The 23,599-nt window shown below is 49.8% G+C and overlaps 2 protein-coding genes across 3 annotated transcripts in view; one reads left to right on the top strand and one right to left on the bottom strand.

Moving 5' to 3' along the window:
• Nucleotides 1-17,663, top strand: part of MTG1 (mitochondrial ribosome associated GTPase 1) — a 27,124-nt gene extending 9,461 nt beyond the window's left edge. Inside the window, exons 5-11 of the mRNA XM_017519897.2 lie at nucleotides 240-296; nucleotides 588-678; nucleotides 2,232-2,293; nucleotides 2,828-2,924; nucleotides 3,341-3,422; nucleotides 16,639-16,751; nucleotides 17,184-17,663. Coding sequence (XP_017375386.1) covers nucleotides 240-296; nucleotides 588-678; nucleotides 2,232-2,293; nucleotides 2,828-2,924; nucleotides 3,341-3,422; nucleotides 16,639-16,751; nucleotides 17,184-17,323 — 642 coding nt within the window. The 3' untranslated portion in view covers nucleotides 17,324-17,663. The remainder of the gene's footprint in view (nucleotides 1-239; nucleotides 297-587; nucleotides 679-2,231; nucleotides 2,294-2,827; nucleotides 2,925-3,340; nucleotides 3,423-16,638; nucleotides 16,752-17,183) is intronic.
• A 138-nt stretch (nucleotides 17,664-17,801) lies between these two features.
• On the bottom strand, nucleotides 17,802-21,687 carry SPRN (shadow of prion protein). 2 transcript variants are annotated; one of them, XM_037735347.1, is made up of 2 exons: nucleotides 21,416-21,687; nucleotides 17,802-20,671 (listed from the first exon to the last, which is right to left on the bottom strand). In XM_037735347.1, the coding sequence occupies exon 2, from the start codon at nucleotides 20,653-20,655 to the stop codon at nucleotides 20,218-20,220; it is 438 nt and encodes a 145-aa protein (XP_037591275.1). In that variant the 5' UTR covers nucleotides 20,656-20,671; nucleotides 21,416-21,687; the 3' UTR covers nucleotides 17,802-20,217. The 2 variants fall into 2 exon arrangements, with proteins under 2 accessions (XP_037591275.1, XP_037591276.1); XM_037735348.1 differs by lacking the exon at nucleotides 21,416-21,687 and adding an exon at nucleotides 20,981-21,100.
• Between the last annotated feature and the right edge of the window lie 1,912 nt (nucleotides 21,688-23,599).

Raw genomic sequence — 23,599 nt, 5'->3', positions numbered from 1 at the left:
GGGGGGAGTCAGACCGGGGCGGCTCCGTGTTCTGAGGGGGGGGGAGTCAGACCGGGGCGGCTCCGTGTTCTGAGGTGGGGGGAGTCAGACCGGGGCGGCTCCGTGTTCTGAGGTGGGGGGAGTCAGACCGGGGCGGCTCCGTGTTCTGAGGGGGGAGGAGTCAGACCGGGGCGGCTCCGTGTTCTGAGGTGGGGGGAGTCAGATCCGGGGATGGCTCCGTGAGTGGGTGTTTGTTGCAGATCATCCCGACGGTCACTGAACTGATTGGGAGCAGTCACCGCTACCATCGAGGAGAGGTTGGTTGTGGGGCCCGGAGATGGGAAGAGGTGGTGGGACGGGCTAGCCCCTCCTGCCCGGACTCTGCGGAGAAGGTGCTGCCCCGAGGCAAGGAGGCCCCTCCTTCGTCCTCTCATTCCCTGCAGTGGAAAGGGCTGGGGCCATCCCTGCTGGGTGGGCAGAGCCTCTGCGTTCATCTCCCTTCTTCCCCGAGCTGGCCTGGCCTGGGTCCCCTTGCCTGGGTGGGGTTGGGGAATCTCAGGCTGCAGTGGCCGGGGAGGTTACTGTGACCCCTGTCTGTGTCCCCGCAGAACCTGGAGTACTGCATCATGGTCATTGGGGTCCCCAACGTGGGCAAGTCCTCGCTCATCAACTCCCTCCGGAGGCAGCACCTCAGGAAAGGTACTGGCGCGTGTGGCTGGTGTGTGACGCCTCGTCTTTCTCGGAGGGGACGAGCCCGAGGAGCGCAGCCAGTCTCCTGCTGACCCCACAGCCACACGGCGCTTGGGGGCTTGTCTCGTTAGTCCAGTTCACAGGAGGGCTGAATAGGGGACCGGGTCATTCTGCTGCGGTTTTCACACTCAAGTTTTCTCTCCCTAAAAGTCTTTAGTATGAGGATGACTTTTATAAACTTTAATATTTTTTCATTCATTTAAATCCGTTTGATCCACAGAATTCAAAGTGTGTGAAATAGCAGGCAGGGAGGCTGAGCAAGGCCGTGCCTCAGATGGCGTTTTCGTTGCTGCTGCTGGAGGCTTCCTGGACTCTGGGGTCACAGGCGCGCCTCTTCCTCCCTCCTCTCCGTGCCTGTTCTCAGACTCTGGTTCAAAGGAGAAGCCCCACCACCCCTCACTGTGCCCCGTGTTAATGTGTTTTTTTGAGTGTTTTAAAGTTTAATTCATTCTTTATTGGCTTCATTTTTCACATTAATAAGGTGTTTATTAACAAACCCATTCTTGATGTGCGAATCTGAAGGTTTTAAATTACGGTGAACTGTTATTTTACAAAGAGGGTGTTTTGGTGCTAATTGGAGAGTTGTTACAATCATTTATTTTTTTTTTTAATTTTAATTTTTTTATTTTTCTTTTGAACATCAGGAGGAATATTCTTTTATTTTTAAGTGTGTTATTTTTTATCAGTGGCATTAAGTACATTTATAGGGTTAGGCAACCAGCACCACTATTTTCAAATATTTTGGTTACCTGAAAATGAAACTCTGTAAATACAAAGAGTCAGTCCCCAGCCACCTACACCTCTCATTCCACTTTCTGTCTGAGTTTGGTGACTGTAACTACCTCCTACGTGTGGACTGTCAGTACTTGGCCTTTTGTGACTGGCTGATGTCACTGGTCTTGATGTTCTCAAGGTTTGTCTGTGTTATTGTGAGTGTCAGAAATTTTACTCCTTTTTAAGGTCGATCACCCCCCGTTGTATGTACAGACCACATCTTGTCCATTCATCTGGCTGGACACTTGTGTTTTTTACTCTTGCGTCATTTGTCCATAGTGGAGTGGTCAGACTCTTGGGACACAACCTGAGCTGGGTCCTATAGAAGCCTCGGGGTTCAGAGCCCCGGTGGTCTCCTGGTCAACCCTCTGTGGGCAGTGCTGTGGGAGGCGGGCTGACCCCGGTGCAGGGGTGGGTCCAGGAGGGAGGTGGGGGACTATGGAAGGAGCAGCTCTGGTCTGACGGCCAGTCTGACAGTGCCTTTCCAGTCCTGGAGAGGCAAGTTCTGGTGCATTTGTTGAAGACCGTCAGCCTCTGTGTGGCTTGGAAAGTGCCCCTGCTGTGAGCTGGTTTGGGACTGAAAGTGAAACAAATTATAGCCTTGGGAAGCTCATTTGGCGTTTAGGTTTTTCCGTTTTGGCTGGCCAGTTGTGCTAGTTATCTCCTTGCTTGTTCTGCGGTTATGTGTTTAGTAAATATCTGAGCCTCTTTTTCTTCTTTTCCTACAGGAAAAGCCACCAGGGTAGGCGGCGAGCCTGGGATCACCAGAGCTGTGATGTCCAGAATTCAGGTAGAGTCCTCAGGGGCCAGGTCCAGCACTCTGCTGAGAGCTGTGCAGGCGCCTGCCACTTGCTGACCTCTGTGTGGCTTCCTGCCGCTGACCACGCTTCCCTTCCCTCCACTCAGTGTCCCCGCCAAGCACCTCCGTGGCAGGCAGTGCCCCCGGCCTGACACCATATTTAGAGTCTCTATGTCAAACCTTTGGGGAAGGCGCTCTGTTTACCCCATTTCCAGATGAGGAGGCCACTGTCCAGGGCCACACAGTGGTCAGGGCAGAGCTGAGCGGCCCCCCACCCCCACTCACTCCCGTGTTCTTCTCCGGACTAGAAGACAAGGTGTTGGGGACCTGATGCTTTTATTTATTCTCCGAATTAAGTGGGAATTAGGAACCTTAGAGCTTGGTGAGAGTGACGCTGCCTTGGGGTTGGGTCCCGGAGGCCTTCCTTGGAACATTGGGTGTCAGAAGCTGCCCAGGCTTCCTGAGCAGCCTGCCTGGGTGGGAGGCTGCCACTGTGGCCTGATTGTGCCCTTTGTGCCCACCCAGGTCTCTGAACGGCCCCTGATGTTCCTGCTGGACACTCCTGGCGTGCTGGCTCCTCGGATCGAAAGTGTGGAGACAGGCCTGAAGCTGGCCCTGTGTGGTGAGCTGGGGCCCCTGTCTCCCCACCTTTAGGGCTGACTTTGACACGGGCCTCCAGACTGGAGCTGTTACTGCTTTTGACCTGGTTGCTGCCAGATCTTCCCTGAAGCTTTGCGTGAGAGCTGTGGTAGTGCACAGCTGACAGGCACTGGTCACCATTGGACCCTGCCTCATGAGTGGCTTTTGCTTTCCCCATTTGACGGACCAGGGCAGAGAGGTCTGTCACAGATGCTAGGCCGGTGTTGGGGCCGGGACCACAGCTGAGTGCCGCCCTTTGGCGGAGTGCCTTTGTCGCTGGGTGGCCTGTTCCTTGAAAGCTTGATGTCTTTGGGCTGAGACTGGAAGGGATGTGTTTGAGCTTGATGGGAGCACAGATGGGGGCTGTTTCCAGTGCTCACCTGGCTACTGCTTCCACAGGAACAGTGCTGGACCACCTGGTGGGGGAGGAGACCATGGCCGACTACCTGCTGTACACCCTCAACAAATACCAGCGCTTTGAGTGAGTGCAGTGAATGCAGGGCAGCTGGGGCCCCTCCTCCTAGGCACCTTATTAAAAAAGCAAAAAACAAAAAACAAAAACCCAGCATTATAAAGGTATTATAAACACAGTAACTTGCACATTATTTAAAGTGTCCAGTTGGACGAGTTTGGGAGTACGGTCACATCTGTGAAAGCAACACACAATCAAGAAAATGAGTGTTCCCCTTACCCCAAGTCCTTTGGCCTCCCTTGTGATCACTCCTTCCTGCCCAGGCAGCCACTTTCTAGAAATCCACACAGATGGAATTGTGCAGGATGTGTACTCTTGTCTAGCTCGTCACTGGGCACCTCCTCTCCCCTTCACCTCTGGTGATCACAGTCTACTCTTTGTCTTCATGATGTCCACTTTTTCAGCTCCCACATTTGAATCGGTGCATGCGTTATTTGTCTTTCTGTGCTTACTTATTTCACTTAACCTCCAGTTCTTTTTGTGTTGCTGCAGATGACAAGATTTCATCCTTTTTTATGGCTGAATAACATTTCCTTGTGTTTTATGTACCACATTTTCTTTACCCCTCATCCTTTGATGGACACTTTGGTGGACTGCATATCTTGGCCATTATTAGTGGTACTGCAGTGGATATGGGAGTGCAGGTATTTCTTCAGTATGTCTATTTCCTTTCTTTTGGATCTGTACCCAGTAGTGGGATTGCTGGATCACATGGTAGTTCTGTTTATAGTGTTTTGAAGAACCTCCATACTGTGTTCCATAGTAGCTGTACTATCTTACCTTCCCACCAACAGTGTATGACGGCTCCCCTTTCTGCATGTCCTCAACAGCATCTGCTATTCCTTGCCTTTTTGAGAAAAGCCATTTTAACTAGGGTGAGATGAAATCTCATTGTGGTTTTGATTTGCATTTCTCTGGTGATTAGTCATGTTGAGCATTTTTTCATACACTTGTTGTCCATTTGTATGCCTTCTTTTGAGAAATGTTTATTCAGGTCGTCTGTCCATTTTTTAATCAGCTCGTTTTTTTTTGCTGTTGAGTTCTTTGAGTTCCTTATATAATCTGGTTATTAATTCCTTGTTGGGTGGATAGTTTGTAGATGTCTTCTCCCGTTCTGTAGCTTGTCTCATCATTGCTTTGATAGTTTTGTTGTTTGCTTCGGGTCTTGCTGTGTTGTCCAGGCTAGAGTGCAATGGTGCGATCATAGCTCACTGCAGCCTCAAACTCCTGGGCTCAGGAGATCCTCCTGCCTCAGCCTCCCAGGTAGCTGGGATTACAGGCATGCACCACCATGCCTGGCTGCTTGATTGTCTCCCTTGCTGCACAGAAGCTTTTCAGCTTGATGTAAAATTTTTTACATTTGCCTATTTTTTTTTTTTTCTTTTGTAGCCTTTGCTTTTGAGATCTTATACAAAAAATCTGGCCCAGACCAATTTCCAGAAGCATTTCCCCTCTGTTTTCTTCTAGTGGTTTCATAGTTTCCGGTCTTAGATTCAAGTCTTTAATCGCTTTTGCTTTGGTTTTGCGTATTGTGAGAGATGGGGACTAGTTTCATTCTTCTGCCTGTGGTTATCCAGTTTTCCCATTACCCTTTGTGGGAGAGACTATCTTTTCCTCAGTGCATGCTCTTGGCTCCTTTGTTGAACGTGACTTTGTTGTAAATGTGTGGATCTATTTCTGGCTTCTCTAGTCTGTTCAATTGGCCCGTGTATGTGTTTTATGCCACTCCCTCCCATGCTGTTTTGGTTACTACAACTTCATAGTATATTTTAAAGTCAGGTAGTGTGATGCCTCCAGCCTCGTTCTTTTTGCTTCAGGTTTGCTTTGGCTGTTTAGGGCCTTTAGTGGTGCCATACAAATTTTAGGGTTTTTTTTTTCTGTTTCTTTGCAGTGTCATTGCTGTTTTGATAACAATTGCATTAAATCTGTAAATTGTTTTGGGTGGTATTAATAATTTAACAGTATTCTTCCAACTGATGAGCATGGAATCTAGGTATTTTATATTTTTGTAACTATTGTAAATGGGATTTTCTTGATTGTTTTTCTGATTATTTGCTGTTGGCATGTGTACATGCAACTGATTTTTTTATGTTGATTTTGAATTCCGGAACTTTACTGAAACCTTTTCGTTAGTTCTAATAGTTTCTTTGGTGGAGTCTTTCAGTTTTTCCAAATATAAGATTATGTCATCTGTGAATAAGGATGATTCTGACTTCTTCCTCTCCAATTTGGGTGACTTTTCTTTCTTTCTCTTGCTTAATTGCTCTGGTAGGACTTCCAGTATTATGTTGAATAAAAGTGGTAGAAATGGGCATCTATGTCTTGGTCTAGATCTTAGAGAAAAGCTGTTTTTCCTTGTTCAATATACTGTTACCTGTGGGTTTGTCATATATGGCCTTTATTGTTTTAAGGTATGTTCCTTCTGTACTCAGTTTACTGAGAGCTTTTATCATAAAGGGATGCTGAATTTTATTGACTACTTTTCCAGCATCTATTGAAATGATTGATTTTTTTTCCTCTTGGTTCTGTATAATATTATCTGTTCATTGATATGCATATGTTAAACTATCCTTGCAACCTTGGGATGCATCCCATTTGATCATGGTGAATGATCTTTTTAACGTGTTGTTGAATTTGGTTTGCTAGTCACTTGTGGAGGATTTTTGCATCTGTGTTCATCAGGGATATTGGCCTGTTGTTTTCTTTATCTGCTATGTCCTTTTCTGGTTTCTGTAGCAGGATAATGCCTTTTACAATGACTTTGGAAGTATTCCCCACTTCAGTTTTTTTAAATAGTTTTTTTAAATAGTTTTTTTAAATAGTTTGAGTACAGTTGACACTAGTTCTTCCTTAAATGTTTGATTTAAGCAGTGAAGCCATCAGGACCTAGGATTTTCTTTGATGAAAGAGTTTTTAATTAATTAATTTATTTATTTTAGATGGAGTTTCACTCTTGTTGCCCAGGCTGGAGTGCAATGGCATGATCTCGGCTCACTGCAGCTTCCACCGCCTGGGTTCAAGAGATTCTCCTGCCTCAGCCTCCCGAGCACCTGGAATTACAGGCATGCACTGCCACACCCAGCTAATTTTGTATTTTTAGTAGAGATGGGGTTTCTCCATGTTGGTCAAGCTGGTCTCGAACTCCTGACCTCAGGTGATCTGTCCGCCTCAGCCTCCCAAAGTGTTGGGATTTATAGGCATGAGCCACTGTGCCTGGGGGATGAGAGTTTTTATTACTGCTTTGATCTTGTTACTTACTATCGGTCTGTTCAGGTTTTCCATTTCTTCATGGTTCGGTCTTGTAGGGTATTTGCATGCAGGAATTTATCAGTTTCTTCTAGGTTTCCAGTTTGTTGGTGTGTAGTTGTTCATGTTAGTCTCTAATGATCCTTTTTATTTCTGTAGTATTGGTTATAATGTCTCCTTTTGTTTTCTGATTTTATTTATTTTGATCTTCTCTTTTTAAAATTCTAGCTAAATGTGAATTTTGTTTATATTTTTGAAATAGTTTATTGATTTATTGATTTTTGGCATTTTTTTTTTAGTCTCAATTGCACTTATTTCTGCTCTGATCTCCTGATCTCTATTAATTCTTTTCTTCTTCTGATTTTGGGTTTGGTTTGTTCTTGCTTTTCTGGTACTTTGAGGTTCTTGCTTAGGTTGTTTAAAGTCTTCTGCTTCTTTTGGTGTAGATGTTTATTGCTGTAAACTTCTGTCTTAGCACCTCTGTTGCTGTATCCCATAGATTTTGATATATTGTGTTTCCATTTCCATTTGTTTCAGGAAATTTAAAGATTTTCTTTTTAATGTCTTTATTAACACATTGATTATTCAGGAACATGTTTCATTTCCATGTGTTTGTGTAGTTTTTGAGGTTCCTCTTATTGATTCCTAGTTTTATTTAATTGTAGTCAGAAAAGATACTCAGTATGGTTTCAGCTTTTTTGAATTGGTTGAAACCTGTTTTGTGTATAGTCTCTTCTGGAGAACGTTCCATGTGCTGATGAGAAGTGTGTTCTACAGCAGCTGGACGAAATGTTCTGTAAATGTCCGTTAGAGCTGTTTGATGTAGTGCGTCGTTCACTGCAGGGTTTCTGTTGATTTCTGGCTGGAAACACCCTACGGAGAAGGGGTGTTATAGCCCCCGACTACTATTGTATTGCAGTCTGTGTCTCACTTTCAGTCTATCAGTGTTTGCTTTAGATATCTGGGTGCTCTGGTGTTGGGTGCATAGATATTTATAATTGTTGTATCTTCTTGCTGAATTGACCCCTTTATCATCATATAGTGACTTTCCCTGTGTCTTTTTACAGTCTGACCTGTAGTCTGTTTTGTCTTGTATAAGTATAGCTGCTCCTGCTCTTTTCACAGTCTTTGACTTGTAGTCTCTCTTGTCTTCTATAAGTATAGCTACTCCTGCTCTTTTTTTTTGGTTTTCATTTACATGAAATATGTTTTTCTATACTCTGACTTTCAGTCTGTTTGTATCTTTGTAGATAAAGTGGGTTTCTTTTTATTTGAGATGGAGTTTCACTCTTGCTGCCCAGGCTGGAGTGCAGTGGTGTGATCTCGGCTCACTGCAGCCTCTGCCACGCAGGTTCAAGCAATTCTCCTGCTTCAGCCTCCTGAGTAGCTGGGATTACAGGCATGCACCACTACGCCTGGCTAACTTTGTATTTTTAGTAGAGACGGGGTTTCTCCATGTTGTCAGGCTGGTCTCAAACTCCCGACCTCAGGTGATCCACCCATCTCGGCCTCCCAAAGTGCTGGGATTACAGGCATGAGCCACTATGCCTGGCGGATAAAGTGGGTTTTTTATAGGTAGCATATGGTTTGATCTTTTTTTTTTTTTTTTTAATCCATTTAGTCACTGTAAGTTTTTTTTTTTTTTTTGAGACAGGGTCTCACTCTATTGCCCAGGCTGGAGTGCAGTGGCGTGATCATAGCTCACTGTAGCCTTGAGCTCCTGGGCTCAAGCAGCCTTCCCACCTCAGCCTTCTGATAGTTAGGGTTACAGGCATGTGCCACCACACCTGGATTTTTTTTTTTTTTGGTAGAGACGAGGTCTGCTTTGTTGCCCAGGCTGGTCTTGAACTCCTGGCCCGAAATGATTCTTCCACCTTGGCCTCCCATAATGCTGGGATTACAAACGTTAGTCACTGTGGCTGGCCTACTCTATGTCTTTTAGTTGGAGAATTTAGTACATTTGCTTTCAATATTGTTGATCGATGAAGACTTACTGTTGTCATTTTGTTGCTTGTTTTCTAATTGTAACTCCTCTCTTCCTCTTTTCTTACTGTCTAGAGATTTTCTCTGTTGGGATGTTTTAATTTGTTGCTTTGTATTTTTAGTGTATATATTATATGTAGTGTACCATCAGGCTTACAAAAAGCATCTTGTATTTATAACAAGTTATTTAGTTATTTTAGCTGACCATGGTACTCTGTGACTGTACCCAGGTACTCAGCAGGCTGAGATAGGAGGGCTTGAGCCCAGGAGTTTGAGGCTGCAGTGAGCTATGATCATGCCATCACACTCCAGCCTGGGTGACAGAGTGAGACCCCCTCTCTTAAAAAAGATTATTTTAAACACATGACACCTTAACTTTGATCACAGAGAAAAGAATAGAAATAAAGGAAAAACTAAACAACTCTATACTTTAACTCCATCCTTCCCCAACATTTTTGCACTTTTTGCTACCTCAATTTATTTGTTTTTATATTGGCTATCTCTACCAGTTGCTGTAGTTACTATTTTTGACACATTTTTCTTTTTTTTTTTGAGATGGAGTTTCGCTCTTGTTACCCAGACTGGAGTGCAATGGCGCGATCTCGGCTCACCGCAACCTCCGCCTCCCAGGGTCAAGCAATTCTCCTGCCTCAGCCTCCCAAGTAGCTGGGACTACAGGCATGCGCCACCATGCCCAGCTAATTTTTGTATTTTTAGTAGAGACGGGGTTTCACCATGTTGACCAGGATGGTCTCAATCTCTTGACCTCATGATCCACCAGCCTCAGCCTCCCAAAGTGCTGGGATGACAAGCATGAGCCACTGCGCCCGGCGACACATTTTTCTTTTAGTCTTCATACTAGAGATGTGAATGAATATACCACAGTCACAGTATTATTCTGAGTCTGTTTGTGTATTCATTTTTCTCAGTGGGTTTTATACCTTCACACGTTTTCTTTTTGTACATTAGTGTCCTTTTCTTGCAGATAGAAGTACTTTTTTTTTTAGCATTTCTTTTACGTTGGGTCTGATGAATTGCCTCAGCTTTTGTCTGTCTGGGAAAGACTTTCTCTGTCTCATGCGTGAAGGATAGTTTTGATGGGTACAGTGTTCTCAGTTGACAGTTTCATTTTTTTTTCTTCAACACTTTGAATGTATCATCCCATTTCCTCCTGGCCTCTGGTTTCCCTAGAGAAGTCTGTTGCCAAATACATTGGAGGTCTTTTATACCTATATTTGCTGCTTTTCTCTTAGTACTTGTAGGATTCTTTGTCCTTGATTTTGAGAGGTTGATTATGATATTCCTTAGGATAGTTTTATTTGGATTAAATTTGTTTGGTGATCTCTGATCTACCTGTACCTGGACATTTATGTTTTTCTGAAGGTTTGACAATTTTTTCTGTAATTATTTGTTTGAATAAGCTTTCTGCCCCTTCCTTTTTCTCAATTCCTTCTTGAACCCTCGTAATTCTTAGGTTTGCTCTTCTGAAGCAGTTTTCTGTATCTTGCAGGTGTTCTTCATTCCTTTTCATTCTTTTTTCTTTTTTCTCTTCTGTGTGTTTTCAAATAGCCAGTCTTCGAGCTCACTGATTCTTTCCTCCACTTGATCCATTCTGCTGTTGAAAGCCTCTAATACATTTTTCAGATAAGCAAATGTATTTTTTAGTTCCAGGATTTCTGTTTGATTTTTTTTTTAATTCAATCTCTGACAAATTTGTGAATTGTTTTTCTGTTTTATTGGAGTTTTCTGAGTTTTTCTTTTTCTTTTTTTTTGAGACAGAGTCTCGCTCTTAAGCCCAGGCTGGAGTACAGTGGCACCATCTTGGCTCACTGCAACCTCTGCCTCTCAGGTCCCAGTTCAAGCAGTTCTCCTGCCTCACCCTCTGGAATAGCTGGGATTACAGGCACCCACCACCATGCCCAGCTAATTGTTTTGTATTTTTAGTAGAGATGGGGTTTCACCATGTTGGCCAGACTGGTCTTGAACTCCTGACCTCATGATCCGCCTGCCTTGGCGTCCCAAAGTGTTGAGATTACAGGCATGAGCCACTGTGCCTGGCCGAGTTTTTTTTTAAAACTGTCATCTTGAATTCTTGATTTGAGAGCTGACACATTACCATCTCATTAGGGTCAGTCACTGGCTCTTTGTCTGTTTGAGGAGGTCATGGTTTCCTGTTAGCTGTTGTTTCTTGTGCACATATGTCTATGGTTTTGCATTGAGGGATTTGTTATCCAGTCTTTTCTATCTGGCTTATTTTTTCTTGCATGTTTGCTTAAGGGTTCTTTGCAACTTACTCTCTGGAGTTCTTCCACTTCTCTGGTCTCATCCTCAGATTTGAGTTCTGGAATATTGCTGGTGATGTTCTTGGTACTGGATATTTGGTTTTGGTTTTCTTTGAGATGGTGAGTGAAGCCAGATTGCTTCTACTACTCTATTTTGGTGATGTCATTCCCTCTATTAACTCTTTAATATTTTTGATGCTATTGTAAATGGTATTGTTTTTATTTCCATTTTTGATTTTTATTGCTAGTATATAGAAATAGAATTGACTTTTGTGTATTGATCTTGTATCCTGTAACCTTGCTAAACTTATTCATTCCAGTAGCTCTTCGTAGATTCCAATTAGATTTTCTACCGAGACAATTACTTCATTTGCAAATAAAGATCCTCTTATTTTTTTCTAAGTCCAGATGCCATATTTTGTTTTCTTGCTTTATTGCACTGGCTACAGTCTTCAACACAATTGATTTTTTTTAGTACTTGAGATGTGGTGAGAACAGACATCTTTTTTTGTTCGTGATCTAAGGTAGGAAACTTTTAGTCTCTTACCATTCAGTGCAGTATTAGGTATGGTGTTTCTTAGATGCCCTTTATCAGGTTGAAGAGAACAGTCTGGCTAGAGGCTTATTAATTTTATTGATTTTTCCCAAAGAAGCAGCTTTTGGTTTCATTGACTTTCTGTTGTCTTCATTTTTTATGTCATTGATTTGTTTGATATTTACTTCTACTTTGCTGACTTTCTGTTTGTACTATCAGTTATTGCGAGAGGGGTATTGAAATTTCCCACTAAAACTGGATTTCTGTCTTTCTCTTTGCTGTTCAGTCAGTTTTGGCTTTATGTGTTTTGAAGCTATCCTGTTAGGTACAGAAACATTCGGGAGATTGTTATGTCCTCTTGATGATTTGATGCCTTTATCATTATGAAATGGTCTTTTTTTTTTTATCCTTCAGAACATTCTCTGCTCTGAGACTTGTCTTGTCTGATACTCATAAAACCACTCTAGCCTTTTTTCGAGATGGAGTCTCACTCTGTTGCCCAGGCTGGAGTGCAATAGTGCGATCTCAGCTCCCTGTAATCTCCGCTTCCTGGGCTCAAGCGATTCTCGTGCCTCAGCCTCCTGAGTAGCTGGGATTACAGGCATGCGCTGTCATGCCTGGCTAATTTTTGTATTTGTAGTAGAGATAGGGTTTCCCCTCCTTGGCTAGGCTGGTCTTGAACTCCTGGCTGCAAGTGATCTGCCTGCCGCGGCCTCCCAAAGTGCAGGGATGATAGGTGTGAGCCACGGTGCCTAGCCTACTCCAGCTTATTTTGATTAACAGTAACAGGGTACATGTTTTTCTGTCTTTTTATTTTTAGTGTATTTGTGTCTTTATACTTAAAATGTGTTTCTTACAGTCTGCATATCATTGGGTTTTGCTTCTTATCCAGTCTGACAGTCTCTTTTAGGTATTTAGACTATTTACATTTAATCATTTATGAGATTATTTATAGGTTTAAATTTATAAATCTATAAATAAAAGGTTTGCTATTTTTTTTATTACCTTGCTATTTGTTTTTCATTTGTCTCAAAATTTTTTTTTTTGAGATGGAGTTTTGCTCTTGTCACCCAGGCTGGAGTGCAATAGTGCGATTTCGGCTCACTGCAACCTCCACCTCTGGGTTCAAGTGATTCCCCTGCCTCAGCCTCCTGAGTAGCTGGGATTACAGGCACATGCCACCATGCTTGGCTAATTGCTTTTGTATTTTTAATAGAGACAGGATTTCACCATGTTGACCAAGCTGGTCTTGAACTCCTGACTTCAGGTGATCCATCTACCTCGGCCTACCAAAGTGCCGGTATTACAGGTGTGAGCCACTGTGCCTGGCTACTTTTTTTGTGTGTATTTTTAGTAGAGATGGGGTTTTACCATGTTGGCCAGGCTGATCTTGAACTCCTGACCTCAGGTCATCCGCACGCCTCAACCTCCCAAAGTGCTGGATTGCAAGTGTGAGCCCCACGGAGCCTGGCCCATTTGTCTCAGTTTTTGTTTTCTTTTTTCCTCTCTCGTGCCTCTTTAGGATTGAATATTTAAAAATGATTCTACTATATCTCCTTTGTTTGCTTATTGTCTACAACTTTTGGGAGAGGCTGCTTTAGGGTCTGCAGTGTGTCTTTCAGTGTTGACCTTACAATAGTGTATTTCCATTTTTCTTATCCTGATCCTTCTGCCATCATCATCATGATGTATTTTACCTTTACGTATTTTATAACCCCAGTTACACTTTTTTTCATCCATACAGTTATCTTTTAAATAAATATAAAATACAGAAAAGTTTTATATGTTTTCCTATCAGTTTACCATCCACACCTTCTCATTTCTTTGTGTAGGTCCAGGTTTCCTTCTGCTGTGATTCTACCTCTGCCTGAAGGATTTCCTTTAACAGTTATTGTAAGGCAGGCCTGCTGGTGATGAATTCTTTCATTTATTGTAAGGCGGGTCTGTTGGTGATGAATTCTTTCAGCTTTTGTTTGCCTGAAGACATGTTTATTTCACCTTTGTTTTCAAAGATATTTTCTCTATGTGTGGAATTCCAGATGGAGGGTTTTTAGTGCTTGAGGGAGTCTCTTGCCCTGTCTCACTCCCGTGGTGTCTGATGAGCTTCTAGTATTTCTTCTCAGTGCTTTTGAGCAGCTTGATCACGACAGACCTTGGAATGGTTTTCTGTATGTTCCTTGTGTTTGTAGTTCATTGAGATTTTTGGATCTGGGGCTTTGTAGTTTTCATGAAATTTGGACCATTTTGAACCTTTATTTCTGCAGATGTTTTTTCTGCCCCTCTCTGCTCCTCAGGACCCCAGGCACACAGGTACAGGCTGCTTGGCTCGGTCCCACCGTGGCTCAGTAAAGCTTTGTGCTTGTTTTGCGATTTCTGTTGCTGTGTCTTCAGGTTCACTCATCTTTTCTTCTGCAATGTCCAATTTGCTATTCATCCCATGCAGTAGTTTTCATGGTTCTCACTTCTGCACATTGTTTGGATCATTTAAAAAATATCTTTCGTGTCTCAGCTTAGATTTAATGTCTTGTCTGTTAATTATAACATTGGGTCAGTTTCAGTTGACTGATTTTTCTTCTCATTAGGGGTCTGTTTTCTTGCTTTGTAGGCCTGGTAATTTTTGGATGTCATAAATATATACATACATACACATATATAGACACACACATATAGACACACATATACACATATATAGACACATACACATATATAGATACATACATGCACATATAGACAGATACACATATATAGACACACATACACATATAGACACACACACAGACACATACACCTATATAAACACATACATAGACACACAGACACACATATATAGACATATATATACATACATACACATATAGACACATGCATATACATATATAGACACATACATACAAATATATATAGACATACACATAGACACATACGCGTACAGACACACATACACATATATAGACATAGACATACATATATACACACATATATAGACACATATAGACATACATATATACACACATGCACACATGTAGACACACACATAGACACATGTATGTAGACATACATGCACTTCTATGGACATACATACAGACATATGCACACATAGGCACATAGACATATACATAGACACACACATACATAGACACATAGACACACATATGTAGACACACACACATACATATACATATATATATATATATATTTGTTTGTTTGGTTTTTTCGAGATGGCATCTCTGTCACCCAGGCTGCAGTGCAGTGGCATACTCTCAGCTTACTGCAGCCTCCACCTTCTGGGTTCAAGTGATTCTCCTGCCTCAGTCTCCCAAGTAGCTGAGATTACAAGTGTGTGCTACCCCCCCCGGCTAATTTTTTTTTTTTTTTTGAGATGGAATCCTGTTCTACCAGCCAGGCTGGAGTGCAGTGGCTCGATCTCGGCTCACTGCAACGTCCACCTCCCAGGTTCAAGCAGTTCTCTGCCTCAGCCTCCCGAGTAGCTGGGATTATAGGTGACTGCCACCATGCCTGGCTAATTTTTGTACCTTTTAGTGGAGATGGGGTTTCACCATCTTGGCCGGGCTGGGATTCGTTTTTTTTTTTTTTGAGACAGAGTTTCGCTTTTGTCTCCCAGGCTGGAGTGCAGTAGTACGATCTTGGCTCACCGCAGCCTCCGCCTCCTGGATTCCAGTGATTCTTCTGCCTCAGCCTCCCGAGTAGCTGGGATTACAGGCATGTGCTACCACGTTCGGCTAATTTTGTATTGTTAGTAGAGACAGGGTTTCTCCGTGTCGGTCAGGCTGGTCTCAAACTCCTGACCTCAGGTGATCCGCCTGTCTTGGCATCCCAAAGTGCTGGAATTACAGGTGTGAACCACCACCCCTGGCCCACACCCAACTAATTTTTGTATTTTTAGTAGAGATGGGGTTTCTCCATGTTGGTGAATAGGCTGGTCTCGAACTCCTGACCTTAAGTGATCCACCCGCCTTGGGCCTCCCAAAATGCTGGGATTACAGGTGTGAGCCGCTGTGGCTGGCCGGATGCTGTATATTTTGAGTTCCACCTTGTTAGGTGGTGGATAGCTACATTCCTGTAAAATTTTTGAGCTTTGCTCTGGGACAGTTAGGTTATTTGGAAACAATCCTGTCTTTTTGTGAGTTCTTACCATTGGAGGTCTGGGGTGTGGTCAGGGGCATCTTCTCCAGGCGTGCTCCTCTCTCCTGGGACTGCTTTTCTGGAAACCAGGGCCCTTGAAGCTACTGATTCAGAGTTCACACTTGGTGGCTCCCACCTTCGTCCCTCAGGGTTCTCATGCTCCCATGGGCTCTGAGTTCATGTCTTGTTTTGCTAGGCCTTGGGGTGAGTCCTGTGTTGCCAGGTCATGCTGTAACCAGGTCTGAGGGCAACAGCCTCCTCAAGGCTGAGCCTGTCCTCATGGGAGCCACGAGGACAGGTTCCCGTCACCCCTGCTGGTCAGGAAGGTTGGGAGCGTGTTGGGTCTAGGTTAGTCAGGCTCCTGAGGCTCAGGGCAGTGTTTGTCTCCGTGAGTTGCTGCTTTGTGTTGGCCTTTCCCTCCAGGCCTGTCTGCCCAGAGCCTGCACTGAGAGGAGTCAGGGCGTCCATGAGAATCACCGGGTGGTGCTCAGCAGTGGTGGGTTGCTAGTTCAGCCCATGCTGGTCCGTCTGCTATGAAAACACCGCTCAGACATCTGGCCAAGTGGGAAGGATGCAGGTGGACTGGCTGCCTGGAAGTTACTGAGTGCCATCCTTAGCAGCAAATGGGGTGTGTTGGCAGGTGTTCTGTGCTCCCCTTTTGGTTTCCAGGAGCTGGGCCTGCACGGAGACCTGCCTCTTCCCGCTTCTGAATAGGGAGGCTGAAGCCTGTGCATGTGAACAGCTGTTACTCTTTCCGTTGCAGCAAGGGCTCCAGTGGTGGGAGCTGCCCTCTGTGCTGCTGGCCATGGCCACACAGGACACAGCGCAGGGATTCTTAGACAGTGGCTCTCCCCTGGGGCCCAGCCCGTCACCCCTGGTTTCATCTCGGTCACCCACAGTGCCGTAGTCACTGTTATCCACAAGAAGTGCCTGGCCATGGCCTTGGTGGCATTCAGGAGGGCGGGTGGGTCCGGCCTGGCTGGCTGCGCAGTGTTGGTGCTGGGCCCCTTGGCACTGACCTGCAGCTTGTGTGCAGGTACGTGCAGCACTACGGCCTGGGCAGTGCCTGTGACAACATAGAGCGCATGCTGAAGAGTGTGGCCGTGAAGCTGGGGAAGACGCAGAAGGTGAAGATCCTCACGGGCACCGGTGAGTGTGGCTGCTGATGCAGGCACTGGAGCCTCACCCCTTTACCCAGGGGGACCCGACTGTCCCGGAGGAGGCAGGGAGGAGAGGGACGTGTCGAGGAGTGTGCGGGTGGCTCTTCTGGGAATGGGTTTCAGGGCAGGGGAGCTACAGAAAGTGGTGGAGAGGAAGGGCTCGTAGTCCAGGCTTCCAGGGGTGAGACCGGCCCTGCCCCATGCTGGGCAGTGCTAGGAGGACACCTGCAGGCCTCGCTTGCCTGGCCTTGGAGGCTCCAGGCAGTGCAGCTCAAGCCGTTTTGTTTCTGAGTGTGATCCTGTTCCCCAGGCTTCCCTGATGCCACCCCAGGGTCTCTTAGGGCTGGTCCCTTGGGTGGGCGGGGGCTGGGCCCGTCCTGCTGTGAAGGCTCCTTCCTCACTGAACCCTCCTGTCTCCTAGGCGACGTGAATGTTATTCAGCCTGACTATCCTGCGGCAGCCCGTGACTTCCTCCACACCTTCCGCCGCGGGCTGCTGGGCCCCGTGATGCTGGACCTCGATGTCCTGCGGGGCCACCCCCCGGCTGAGACTGTGTCCTGAACCTGTTGCAAGGGGGAAGGCACCGGAGGCCTGTGGCCTCCCAGCCTCCTGACCGGGGTGGTTGAGTTTCAAGACAGCTCACCCGGTCCAGAAGCTCCACGCTGGCCACTAGGGTGCTGTGCTCTCTGGCGCCCCCACGGCCTGGTCAGCTCCAGGGGCCCTGGTTCCAGGGGTGGAGCGGGTGGGAGTGGACACCAGGCTTCCCAGTCGGCTCCCGAGCAGCCCCACATGCTTGGTTCTCCCGGAGCTTCTTGCCCAGTGCCTCCGTCTCAGGAAGTTATGACCTGTAACCTTTAAAATCTCCAATTAAAGGGCCTGTTTGTTACTGGTCAGGGAGGTGTACCATAGTGCTTTGGGCCTGTGTGTGGAAGTTGGTCTCACCAATGGAACCTAAGAAACGAGCAGGTTGGCAACTGGGGCTTGTGTTGGAGTCTTTCAGTCCGGTGTCCTGCAGTCCTGCAATAAGGAAGAGGCTGGCTGCCAGCAGAGGGGTTTATTTCACACTTAAAGGCGCACACGAACATGGGCAGCAGACTCCCAACAGCAGAGCCTGAGCACTGGCTTTGCCCCTCAGTGCCCTGGGTCTTGTTCCAGGGCAGGGGTCAGGGGGACGCCCTGTACATGGCTTTGCTGTGCACAGACTGGAAGGTTGCCCGGCATGGGCAGCAGAGACCCCTGGCCTCTGAGCACCTTCTAGCCCATGGGGTAGTGGGATTCTGCAGTAGTGGGGCTGAGGAGGGTGGGGAAGGGGGAAGAGGAAGGAAGGCGGGTGGAGCTGGTGTGGTGGGGCCTGGGGTCAGGGACATCCTGTGCAGAAGCTCCGGCTGCCTCTTTGCAGTGGTGGCCTCAACTTCCCACAGCAGCCTCCACCATGGCCCTGGTGCTCAGCGGCCCCTCCTTGCTGGCTGGCCGCCTCTGCTGCCTCAACCCCACACACTCAGCAGCCTGAAGTTAGCCCCCGAGTGCCACCTGCATGCTGCTGTAACCCTGACCGCCCATGGCAGGAAGTATTGAGGAGAGTAGATGTGTCAGATGCTAATGTGCTGAATAAACGATCACTGCAGAGCATGGTGTGTCCACATCTGGAACGTTCCATCAGCCTGCAGCGCTGTGGTGTATGAGGATCTGGTGCGGCACAGCCCATTTTCCAAGTGGGTGTCTGCAAAGTCAAGGGGGCTCTGGTGGGTTTCCCTTCCTTGAGAGGACTCAGACCACTCCCTGCCTACTGGGGGAGATGGTAGAAGGGCTCCTGCCTGTGAGGCTCTGCCGGCCTTGGTGCATTGAGCTTGATCTGGAAGGGTGCAGGAGCATCGGGCCAGGGGCATTGCTAGCAGTGTGGACAGGAGGCTGCAGGTGTGGCTTAGTGCCCCTGTGCTGGAGAGCAGTGCTTGGTCCAGAGTCCTGCCAGCAGCTTCCAGATCCTCACCTTGGCTGGAACCCAGGCCAGCTGGGGAAGGCAGAGGCCGGTAGGGCCCGTGAGAGATGCTGGTGTCGACTTCCGTGTCCACTGAGGCCAGAGGCTTAGGTCAGGAGGCTGCAGCCAGCTGGGGTGAGGCTCTCACCAGGGCATGCTGAGGGTGAGATCCTAAGGCCACGGGGGCCACGGGGAACCCATGCTACCTTGGATGAGTTGGGTGGCTGGAGAGCTAGATAATGTGGCAGACCCGAGACCCCTCAGTGCTGAGCCCATGGAGGATGCCCCAGGCTGGCAGGACTGGGAAGCAGGGGGCCGGTCTTACACACAGAGGTGTCCAGTGCTGGAGGCAAGTCCTTGTCAGGATGCCCGGTGCCTCCTGGAGGCCACTCTGTGTCCCTCGTGTCCTTGGATGCCAGAGCCCTTGGAGATGTTGGGGGCTCAGCCTCGCATGGGTGTCCTGTGGGGCGCTGGGCCTCACTGCTGGCCTTCTGCTCGCTCCGTGGTAGTTGGCTTCTTGCTCCACTGAGCAGACCGTCAGCTGCCAGCTGCTTCCAAGGAAGGGGCTGCCTGCAGGGAAATCCGGGAACGGCGCAGCCTGAGCTGTGCCCAGGGAGGGCTCTTCAGCGGGATTGGCAGTTGCTGTGCCCTGAGTACAGGCAGAACTGTGTGATCCCTGAAGGTGAACCTAAAGTTCAGAGGAATTGGAAAGCTCTGGAATGTGTCAGGATTTTTTCCCCAAAATGGGTCCTGAAGAGAGTAAAGTGACTTGTTTAAAGTTGCTGGAGCAAAGTGGGTCTCAGGGATCTCTGCCTGAGGTGTGGGGGACAAGGCCTGGGCAGCCCCTCTGGGGCAGGGCATGTCCTCCCACGAGGGAGAGGAGCAGGATGGACGTTCCTGGGATGGACACGTTTCCTGCTTGGGAGTGTTCTGGGTTGTGAGAGCCACAGGGTTTTGTCTTGTGGGCAGGTGGTTAGCACCCAGCGTGTTCCCCTCACTTCCCCCCAAATCCCTAAGTCCTTTGGTCCATTTCATTGCTGCTTTTGGGGAGGGCCATGGTCCTCAGGGCCTCCCTCAGTGGCAAAACCAGCCTGAGGTCACCTCCCTGCCATGGGTCACCAGGGCCCCTGGGCAGGGGAGGGGAGCAGGGGTGGCTTGGATGCCTGGTCTGGCACCTCCCTTTGGGCGGCTCTGGAGCATGGCTGGGCGGATGATACAGGAGCCACCGGCAGCTGCCTTTCTGGCTGGGGGGACCCTAATATATTAGAGCTGGTGGGGCAGGACGCACGGTCCCCTGGAGGTGGGAGATGGGGGTGGCGTAGGCAGGACGGTGGATGGCGGGTCCACAGGGACAGCCTGCAGCTCCTGCCCCCACTGGGGCTCAAGGCTGTGGGCAAAGGAGGGAGGGGGAGCCCCGGCCTTAGGACTTGGGGAACGGCGTGGGCCAGGGACCAGATGTGATCCCTGAGCCCAGCCTGGCCTAGAGCCGCAGCAGCCCCAGGAAGGCGCCGCCCAGCACGAGACAGAGGCTCGGATCGCGCGTGGGCCCAGCGCCCGAAGTCCACGCCCGGTAGCTGTAGATTCCAGGGCCGGTCCCGTTGCCTCCGGGCCCCCGGTCCTCGTCGTCCTCCAGGCCGCGCTCTCCGGGCCCCGCGGCCCTTCTCCAGCCCGAGCCAGTTGCCAGGCCCGCGGCAGCTCCTGCCGCCGCCCCCGCCGCCGCCACGCGCAGGGAGGAGCCCGGGGCACCGTAGCGCGGCGCCGGCCTCACGCGCACCCTCGAGGCCCCGCGCGCCCCCCCGCGGAGTCCTCCCCGGGCGCTGCCTCGCGCTCCTCCGCGGCCGCCCTTGGCCGCGCCGCTGTCGCAGAGGAAGGCGGCTGCCAGCAGCAGAGCCCAGCACGTCGCGGGCGCCCAGTTCATCTTCGTGGGGCAAAACCTGCGAGAAGACGGGGAAGGGCCGTCAGCGTCCACGAAGATCGGGTGCCCAGGGCCTGGGGCGGAGGGACCCTCGGCTTTTGTGGGGTCAGGGAACCCCAGCATCTTGGAGGACTGCTCAGGCCCGGGGTGGGGCTGGGGGCGCGGTTGAACCTTTAGCATCAGGGACTGAGTCTGGTGGAGGCGCTGGGAAGTGGAGGGTGGGGCGGGAGGGTTTTGCGCTTGAAGGTTGTGCACCTGGGTGGGAGAGCACCCAGCCCGCGGTGAGCGTCTAGGCCTGGGGAGACGTCCAGGCCCTGTGGGGGGATACCTGGGGGGGACAGGCTTGCGGGGGGCGCCATGCTCCTGGGTTCTGCGCGCGGTGCTGGGGTGGGGGGTGGCACGGGGGGAGGGGCGATGTGTTTGGAGGACGCGGTTGCGGGGAGCAGGGACGGGCCGTGCCTGGGCCTGGCGCCCACCTTAGTGTCCAGAGCCAGGTGCGGGCCTTGCCGGGGCTGGGGAGGACGCGCGGCTGCTGACCCCGTGCGGACCCCGCCCCGGCAGGCCGGTACCCTGGGGACGGTCCCTTCCGCGCGCGCCCCGCGCTTGGCGCCTTCCCCGGCCGCCCGGTTCAGCAGCTGGCGGGGGACAGGACGGGGTCAAGTCTCGGGGCCTCCTCCGGGCGCAGCGATTCGGGCGACGGCTGGATTCCTCCCGGCCCCGCACCCGCCCCGGCCCCGCACCCGCCCCGTTCTCCCGGCCTTACCCGCCACGGGCCTCGGTCGGAACCTCGCACCGGAGTATCCGCCCCAGGGGCCGCGGCCGAGCGGGAGGGAGCAGGCGGCGGCGCAGACTCTTAGCCGGAGCGCGGAGCCGCGGCGCCTGGGTTTTGCGCGAGGCCTACGCCCTGGGATTGGGGCGGGCAGTCGCGGAGGCTGGTGGGAGGGGAAAAGGCAGGCTCCGTCCCGGCCCCCCCCTCGCCGCCTCCCATCCTCCATCACCGGCCCCCTCTATCTCCCACCTCACAAGGCCCCTCGCCCCGTCCCGGCCGCCCCCCGCGCCCCCGGCCCCGCTCCAGCCTCCCCGCGTCCCCCCTCTCCATACCCCCATCCCCACCCGGGCCCATCCACCTGTGCGCCCCCGTGCCCTGGGACGAGGCCCGAGGTCCCGAGAGGAGAGGGCGCCAGTGCCGGCCCCACGCGGCCGGAGCCCACCCCGCGGCCCCTCCCCAGGCCTGCGCCGCCTCTGCACCGGCTGAAAGCTGCGGGGTCGCGCGGGGACCTCCTCAACCTCCCGCCTTTAGTGCGGATGGGGTCGACCCTTGTGATCCCCTAAGGCCCCCCAGGCTCCTCCTGGCCCGGCTGCCCCCTCCCGTGGCTTCCGATGCCACCTGGGCCCGCGGCTTCTTCCCAGCCCCGGGCGGCGGCGCCTGCGGTGAGTTTCAGCGCTGGGCGCGAGGCCAGCTCCCAGCCTGGGACCTCTGCTGCCCATGTGGGGGCGCCCAGCAAATAGGGGGTGAATAAGGGAGTAAATACGTCTGCCTTCCAACCTGCCGCATGTTAGGGGGAAACACTGTGGATAAAAACCAAGGTTATGCTTCTCATTGCTAGCTACTGCGAAGGGTCGGACAGAGGCTTAGCTTTTCGGGCGAGATGGGCAACAGTGTTTAGAGCCTTCGGCCAGAAGGGCTGGAAAGAACGTGTATTTGAAAGTGACTGACAGCTGTTCTGGCCCGAGGCGCCGCCCGAGCAGGTCCACCCAGCTTCCCTCCAAGACCTGATGAAAACCACAGAAAGTAAATTGACAAGGAGAGCAGGAAGGGCCCCAGGTGCTGCCCATCAGGCAGAAGGAGCTTGGAGGGGAGGGACGGCGGCCATGGCACGTGGAGGTGGAAGCAGAGTCCTCATAAGTGTGCACACTCTGGTCGAGCCCCCTCCCTGGTCACACACAGAACAGCCAGCAGTGAGCTGCTTACCCCAAGGAGTCAAGGGGGTTTCTGTGCAACCCCTGGTGCTGGAGCTGGCAGTGGACAGCGCTCAGACCTCCTTTAGTTTTGGCTCATGGGGAGTGTCTGGGGCCCTTCCCTCCCCTGCCTAGGAGGGGATGTGTGACCTCCCCTCAAGATGGCTTTGCAGCCCCCTCCCTCCGGCTGTGGGCGGGGAGGGGCTGATTCCCAGCACAGGCCCAGGACTGCCAGCCCAACGGCTGGGAGGGGCCCCTCACCCCTAGACTCTGCGGTGTGAGGCCAAGTGTGCAGCCTCACAGGGAATCTGAGATGGGAGCAGCCAGAGGGGTCAGGACCCAGGGGGAGAAGAGGTCCTGGTGATGCTGGAGATCTGGATCCAGCGTGCCAGAGTTGAGGTTCAGGGGTGAAAGGCTTCCTTTCGTGGAATCACGAGTCTCTCCGTTGCCTGCAGTTAACAGCCCCCGCCCGTGGCTGGTTCCCTACCTCCTAGTTCTAAGGCCCAAATACGGAGACCTCCCAGGCAGCCTCCTCAATGGCTTCATTCACGGAGAGCTGCATCACGTAAAAGAAAGACCAGGCAAAGAAACAAAATAAATGGATCAAGATATGTGAATGAATCGGAGGAAAACTTAAAAAATGCTCCAATCCATAGACTCAGACTGAGTAGATATATTTATATAATAAGAACAAGAAATGGTGAAGATGGAATAAGACAAGGCAATTTTGAGATTAAAAAATTGTTGCAAGAAAAGAAAACAAAGAATTGTACGTGTCAGGAAATCTTTCTGGCAACAAGACAGCAAATAGGATAGAAGGGGATACACCCGGGGGATGCATTTTGGGCTCTAACATCTGACAGCTGTTCTGAGACCACGGAACGGGAGAAGGAAGGGGGAGGTGGTGCTCCAGCTGATTGCATGATTCCGGAGGCCTCCTATCTTTTTTTTTGTTTTAATTAATTTTTTTTTTTTTTTTTTTTTTTTT

Source organism: Cebus imitator, unplaced genomic scaffold (assembly GCF_001604975.1).
Source record: "Cebus imitator isolate Cc_AM_T3 unplaced genomic scaffold, Cebus_imitator-1.0 Scaffold780, whole genome shotgun sequence".
NCBI classification, from domain to species: Eukaryota; Metazoa; Chordata; class Mammalia; order Primates; family Cebidae; genus Cebus; species Cebus imitator.
The sequence above is the reverse complement of the archived record's forward strand: the minus strand, read 5'-3'. Positions and strand labels throughout refer to the sequence as shown.

What these genes read in the sequence shown, in the direction of transcription:
- SPRN (XM_037735347.1), bottom strand. Translation starts at nt 20,655, where the DNA reads ATGAACTGGGCGCCCGCGACGTGCTGGGCTCTGCTGCTGGCAGCCGCC.